General features: G+C 48.8%; 1 protein-coding gene across 1 annotated transcript in view; it reads right to left on the reverse strand.

Moving 5' to 3' along the window:
- LOC116366449 (protein kinase C beta type) overlaps positions 1–5,643 on the reverse strand; it is a gene marked incomplete at its 5' end in the record, with an annotated part of 46,767 nt that extends 41,124 nt beyond the window's left edge. Inside the window, 1 exon segment of the mRNA XM_031818536.1 lies at positions 5,532–5,643. Within this exon segment, the coding sequence (XP_031674396.1) occupies positions 5,532–5,643 (112 nt within the window).
- Positions 5,644–7,606: the final 1,963 nt, after the last annotated feature.

Below are 7,606 nucleotides of genomic sequence, written 5' to 3' on the forward strand. Positions count from 1 at the left end.
CTCTGTCTGGGGGGGGCACCATGCTGTGGCTGAGAGGGGGGGGGGGGGCACCATGCTGTGGCTGAGAGGGGGGGGGGGGCACCATGCTGTGGCTGAGAGTCTCTGTCTGGGGGGGGGGGCACCATGCTGTGGCTGAGAGTCTCTGTCTGGGGGGGGGGCACCATGCTGTGGCTGAGAGTCTCTGTCTGGGGGGGGCACTATGTTGTGGCTGAGAGCTGAGAGGGGGGGGGGCACCATGCTGTGGCTGAGAGTCTCTGTCTGGGGGGGGGGGCACCATGCTGTGGCTGAGAGTCTCTGTCTGGGGGGGGCACCATGCTGTGGCTGAGAGTCTCTGTCTGAGGGGGGGCACCATGCTGTGGCTGAGAGGGGGGTGGGGGGGGCACCATGCTGTGGCTGAGAGTCTCTGTCTGGGGGGGGCACCATGCTGTGGCTGAGAGTCTCTGTCTGGGGGGGGGGGGGGGGGGCACTATGTTGCATTTACCCAGAGCTTAATGGAGCATCTGTGGCCAATTAAACAAGATTTTAGTTCTGGTCTTTCTGGGATGAAGTTTGATGCAATGTATTGAAGTTCCCATGTCTGGCCACAAGGGGGCACTGTGTTACAGGGTAGGATCGTAGAGCTGCTGGACAAAACATTAAGAACACCTGCTGTTTTCCATGTCTGGCCACAAGGGGGCACTGTGTTACAGGGTAGGATCGTAGAGCTGCTGGAAAAAACATTAAGAACACCTGCTGTTTTCCATGTCTGGCCACAAGGGGGCACTGTGTTACAGGGTAGGATCTTAGAGCTGCTGGACAAAACATTAAGAACACCTGCTGTTTTCCATGTCTGGCCACAAGGGGGCACTGTGTTACAGGGTAGGATCGTAGAGCTGCTGGAAAAAACATTAAGAACACCTGCTGTTTTCCATGTCTGGCCACAAGGGGGCACTGTGTTACAGGGTAGGATCGTAGAGCTGCTGGACAAAACATTAAGAACACCTGCTGTTTTCCATGTCTGGCCACAAGGGGGCACTGTGTTACAGGGTAGGATCGTAGAGCTGCTGGAAAAAACATTAAGAACACCTGCTGTTTTCCATGTCTGGCCACAAGGGGGCACTGTGTTACAGGGTAGGATCGTAGAGCTGCTGGACAAAACATTAAGAACACCTGCTGTTTTCCATGTCTGGCCACAAGGGGGCACTGTGTTACAGGGTAGGATCGTAGAGCTGCTGGAAAAAACATTAAGAACACCTGCTGTTTTCCATGTCTGGCCACAAGGGGGCACTGTGTTACAGGGTAGGATCGTAGAGCTGCTGGAAAAAACATTAAGAACACCTGCTGTTTTCCATGTCTGGCCACAAGGGGGCACTGTGTTACAGGGTAGGATCGTAGAGCTGCTGGACAAAACATTAAGAACACCTGCTGTTTTCCATGTCTGGCCACAAGGGGGCACTGTGTTACAGGGTAGGATCGTAGAGCTGCTGGAAAAAACATTAAGAACACCTGCTGTTTTCCATGTCTGGCCACAAGGGGGCACTGTGTTACAGGGTAGGATCGTAGAGCTGCTGGACAAAACATTAAGAACACCTGCTGTTTTCCATGTCTGGCCACAAGGGGGCACTGTGTTACAGGGTAGGATCGTAGAGCTGCTGGAAAAAACATTAAGAACACCTGCTGTTTTCCATGTCTGGCCACAAGGGGGCACTGTGTTACAGGGTAGGATCGTAGAGCTGCTGGACAAAACATTAAGAACACCTGCTGTTTTCCATGTCTGGCCACAAGGGGGCACTGTGTTACAGGGTAGGATCGTAGAGCTGCTGGACAAAACATTAAGAACACCTGCTGTTTTCCATGTCTGGCCACAAGGGGGCACTGTGTTACAGGGTAGGATCGTAGAGCTGCTGGACAAAACATTAAGAACACCTGCTGTTTTCCATGTCTGGCCACAAGGGGGCACTGTGTTACAGGGTAGGATCGTAGAGCTGCTGGACAAAACATTAAGAACACCTGCTGTTTTCCATGTCTGGCCACAAGGGGGCACTGTGTTACAGGGTAGGATCGTAGAGCTGCTGGACAAAACATTAAGAACACCTGCTGTTTTCCATGTCTGGCCACAAGGGGGCACTGTGTTACAGGGTAGGATCGTAGAGCTGCTGGACAAAACATTAAGAACACCTGCTGTTTTCCATGTCTGGCCACAAGGGGGCACTGTGTTACAGGGTAGGATCGTAGAGCTGCTGGACAAAACATTAAGAACACCTGCTGTTTTCCATGTCTGGCCACAAGGGGGCACTGTGTTACAGGGTAGGATCGTAGAGCTGCTGGACAAAACATTAAGAACACCTGCTGTTTTCCATGTCTGGCCACAAGGGGGGCACTGTGTTACAGGGTAGGATCGTAGAGCTGCTGGACAAAACATTAAGAACACCTGCTGTTTTCCATGTCTGGCCACAAGGGGGCACTGTGTTACAGGGTAGGATCGTAGAGCTGCTGGACAAAACATTAAGAACACCTGCTGTTTTCCATGTCTGGCCACAAGGGGGCACTGTGTTACAGGGTAGGATCGTAGAGCTGCTGGACAAAACATTAAGAACACCTGCTGTTTTCCATGTCTGGCCACAAGGGGGCACTGTGTTACAGGGTAGGATCGTAGAGCTGCTGGACAAAACATTAAGAACACCTGCTGTTTTCCATGTCTGGCCACAAGGGGGCACTGTGTTACAGGGTAGGATCGTAGAGCTGCTGGACAAAACATTAAGAACACCTGCTGTTTTCCATGACAGACCAAGTGAAAGCTATGATCCTTCATTCATGTCACCTGTTAAATCCACTTCAGATCGGTGTTTGATGAAGGGGAGGGGTTAAAGATGAAGGGGAGGAGATGGGTTAAAGATGAAGGGGAGGGGTTAAAGATGAAGGGGAGGGGTTAAAGATGAAGGGGAGGGGTTAAAGGTGAAGGGGAGGGGTTAAAGGTGAAGGGGAGGGGGAGGGGTTAACGATGAAGGGGAGGGGTTTAAGTTTAAGGGGAGGAGACAGGGTCAAGAACTGCCATGTTGCTGGGTTTTTCACACAACAGTTTCCCGGTGTGTATCAAGAATGGTCCACCCCTCCTAGGACATCCAGCCAACTTGACACAACTGTGTGAAGCATTAAGAGTCAACATGGGCCAGCATCCCTGTGGAACGCGTATGACACCTTGTAGAGTCAACATGGGCCAGCATCCCTGTGGAACGCGTATGACACCTTGTGGAGTCAACATGGACCAGCATCCCTGTGGAACGCTTTAGACACCTTGTAGAGTCAACATGGACCAGCATCCCTGTGGAACGCTTTCAACACCTTGTAGAGTCAACATGGGCCAGCATCCCTGTGGAACGCGTATGACACCTTGTAGAGTCAACATGGGCCAGCATCCCTGTGGAACGCTTACGACACCTTGTGGAGTCAACATGGACCAGCATCCCTGTGGAACGCTTTCTACACCTTGTAGAGTCCCACGCCCCGAAGAATTGAGGCCGTTCTGAGGGGAAAACGGGGTGCAACTCAATATTAGGAAGGTGTTCCTAATGTTTTGTAAACTCAGTGTATATATGTCTCTCCAGTTCTGTTCCAGGGTATTACCACAGAGCTGCTGTGTGTCTCTCCAGTTCTGTTACAGGGTATTACCACAGAGCTGCTGTGTGTCTCTCCAGTTCTGTTCCAGGGTATTACCACAGAGCTGCTGTGTGTCTCTCCAGTTTTGTTACAGGGTATTACCACAGAGCTGCTGTGTGTCTCTCCAGTTCTGTTCCAGGGTATTACCACAGAGCTGCTGTGTGTCTCTCCAGTTTTGTTACAGGGTATTACCACAGAGCTGCTGTGTGTCTCTCCAGTTCTGTTACAGGGTATTACCACAGAGCTGCTGTGTGTCTCTCCAGTTTTGTTACAGGGTATTACCACAGAGCTGCTGTGTGTCTCTCCAGTTCTGTTACAGGGTATTACCACAGAGCTGCTGTGTGTCTCTCCAGTTCTGTTACAGGGTATTACCACAGAGCTGCTGTGTGTCTCTCCAGTTCTACGGCTGTTACAGGGTATTACCACAGAGCTGCTGTGTGTCTCTCCAGGGTATTACCACAGAGCTGCTGTGTGTCTCTCCAGGGTATTACCACAGAGCTGCTGTGTGTCTCTCCAGTTCTGTTACAGGGTATTACCACAGAGCTGCTGTGTGTCTCTCCAGTTCTGTTACAGGGTATTACCACAGAGCTGCTGTGTGTCTCTCCAGTTCTACGGCTGTTACAGGGTATTACCACAGAGCTGCTGTGTGTCTCTCCAGTTCTACGGCTGCTACAGGGTATTACCACAGAGCTGCTGTGTGTCTCTCCAGTTCTGTTACAGGGTATTACCACAGAGCTGCTGTGTGTCTCTCCAGTTCTGTTACAGGGTATTACCACAGAGCTGCTGTGTGTCTCTCCAGTTCTGTTACAGGGTATTACCACAGAGCTGCTGTGTGTCTCTCCAGTTCTGTTACAGGGTATTACCACAGAGCTGCTGTGTGTCTCTCCAGTTCTACGTCTGTTACAGGGTATTACCACAGAGCTGCTGTGTGTCTCACCAGTTCTGTTACAGGGTATTACCACAGAGCTGCTGTGTGTCTCTCCAGTTCTGTTCCAGGGTATTACCACAGAGCTGCTGTGTGTCTCTCCAGTTCTGTTACAGGGTATTACCACAGAGCTGCTGTGTGTCTCTCCAGTTCTACGGCTGTTACAGGGTATTACCACAGAGCTGCTGTGTGTCTCTCCAGGGTATTACCACAGAGCTGCTGTGTGTCTCTCCAGTTCTGTTACAGGGTATTACCACAGAGCTGCTGTGTGTCTCTCCAGGGTATTACCACAGAGCTGCTGTGTGTCTCTCCAGTTCTGTTACAGGGTACTACCACAGAGCTGCTGTGTGTCTCTCCAGTTCTGTTACAGGGTATTACCACAGAGCTGCTGTGTGTCTCTCCAGTTCTGTTACAGGGTATTACAACAGAGCTGCTGTGTGTCTCTCCAGTTCTGTTACAGGGTATTACAACAGAGCTGCTGTGTGTCTCTCCAGTTCTGTTACAGGGTATTACCACAGAGCTGCTGTGTGTCTCTCCAGTTCTGTTACAGGGTATTACCACAGAGCTGCTGTGTGTCTCTCCAGTTCTGTTACAGGGTATTACCACAGAGCTGCTGTGTGTCTCTCCAGTTCTGTTACAGGGTATTACAACAGAGCTGCTGTGTGTCTCTCCAGTTCTGTTACAGGGTATTACCACAGAGCTGCTGTGTGTCTCTCCAGGGTATTACCACAGAGCTGCTGTGTGTCTCTCCAGGGTATTACCACAGAGCTGCTGTTTTCCACTAGGTGTCACTGTCTTACAGGGTTGGTGTCACATATAGCAGCTACTGTTACTGGGTTGGTGTATCACATATAGCTGTTACTGGGAGACTTATGTATTCTGCTATAAACAATGGGATTAACACACACACAACACACCACACACACAGCAATATGTCCAGTCTCACTGCAACACACACAGTACTACGTACGGTCACATCTCATGCCCTGGTGTATCAACCCGTAGAGTAGGGATCCACAGTGGTCACAGAACGTAGGGCTGGAGTAGGTATGGACCTTAAACTTGTGTTTACTTCTCGGGTCCTGGAGAGAGAGAGAGAGAGAGAGAAAGAGAGACCGAGAGACAGAGAGAGACAGAGAGAGAGAGAGAGAGAGAGAGAGAGAGAGAGAGAGAGAGAGAGAGAGAAAGAGAGACCGAGAGAGAGAGAGAGACAGAGAGAGAGAGAGACAGAGAGAGAGACAGAGAGAGAGACAGAGAGAGAGAGAGACAGAGAGACAGAGAGAGAATTGAATTGAGAGAGAGAGACAGAGAGAGAGAGAGACAGAGAGAGAGAGAGACAGAGAAAAACAGAGAGAGAGAGGTTGTGAGGTCTAGGGTCCACTCACCAACCAAGATTTCACAAAATGGGACAAACACCAAATTGAGACTCTGCATGCAGAATTTTGCAAGAAAAATAGTATTTATTTAACCTTTAAATAGACATAAATATCCTATGAATTAGGCCGACACCCGCTAATTATCAAAATGTTTTTTTGTCACTTTTGGCAATGTTGTGTTCCCAATAAAGCCCCTTGAATTGAATCGTATTGAGAGAGGTAACCACAATATGACCTTAACAAAGACAAGGTCAGACCACAATGTGACTGTTATCCCAGGAACTCATAATGTGACTGTTATCCCTGGAACTCACAATGTGACTGTTATCCCAGGAACTCACAATGTGACTGTTATCCCAGGAACTCATAATGTGACTGTTATCCAACACAACTCCCCAGGAACTCACAATGTGACTGTTATCCCAGGAACTCATAATGTGACTGTTATCCCTGGAACTCACAATGTGACTGTTATCCCAGGAACTCACAATGTGACTGTTATCCAACATACCAGTCCTGGAACTCATAGTGTGAGGGAGAGAGATGGGTGAGGGTGAGGTAGAGATGAGTGAGGGAGAGAGAGAGATACCCTTTGTGTGGGTCACTCACAATATAGTTGAAGTCAGAAGTTTACATACACCTTAGCTCAATACATTTAAACTCAGTTTTTCACAATCCCTGACATTTAGTCCTAGTCAGATTTCCCTGTCAGTTAGGATCACCACTTTATTTTAATGTGAAATGTCAGAATAATTGTAGAGAGAATGATTTATTTCAGCTTTTATTTCTTTCATCACATTCCCAGTGAGTCAGAAGTTTACATACACTAAATTAGTATTTGGTAGCATTGCCTTTAAACTGTTTAACTTGGGTCAAATGTTTCGGGTAGACTTCCACAAGCTTCCCACAATAAGTTGGGTGAATTTTGTCCCATTCCTCATGACAGAGCTGGTGTAACTGAGTCAGGTTTGTAGGCCTCCTTACTCGCACACGCTTTTTCAGATCTGCCCACACATTTTCTATGGGACTGAGGTCAGGGCTTTGTGATGGCCACTCCAATACCTTGACTTTGTTGTCCTTAAGCCATTTTGCCACAACTTTGGAAGTATGCTTGGGTCATTGTCCATTTAGAAGACCCATTTGAGACCAAGCTTTAACTTCCTGACTGTCTTGAGATGTTGCTTCAATATATCCACATCATTTTCCTGCCTCATGATGCCATCTATTTATGAAGCGCACCAGTCCCTCCTGCAGCAAAGCCCCTCCACAACTTTGTCCCCATGTGCAGTTGCAAACCATAGCCAGACTTTTCTATGGCGGTTATGGAGCAGTGGCTTCTTCCTTGCTGAGCAGCCTTTCAGGTTATGTTGATATAGGACTTGTTTTACTGTGGATATAGATACTTTTGTACCTGTTTCCTCCAGCATCTTCACAAGGTCCTTTGCTGTTGTTCTGGGATTGATTTGCACTTTTAGCACCAAAGTACGTTCATCTCTAGGAGACAGAAGGCGTCTCCTTCCTGAGCAGTATGACGGCTGAGTGGTCCCGTGGTGTTTATACTTGTGTACTATTGTTTGTACAGATGAACGTGGTACCTTCAGGCGTTTTAGAAATTGCTCCCAAGGATGAACCAGACTTGTGAGGTCTACAATGTTTTTTCTGAGGTCTT

Source organism: Oncorhynchus kisutch, unplaced genomic scaffold (assembly GCF_002021735.2).
Source record: "Oncorhynchus kisutch isolate 150728-3 unplaced genomic scaffold, Okis_V2 scaffold1467, whole genome shotgun sequence".
Classification (NCBI taxonomy): Eukaryota; Metazoa; Chordata; class Actinopteri; order Salmoniformes; family Salmonidae; genus Oncorhynchus; species Oncorhynchus kisutch.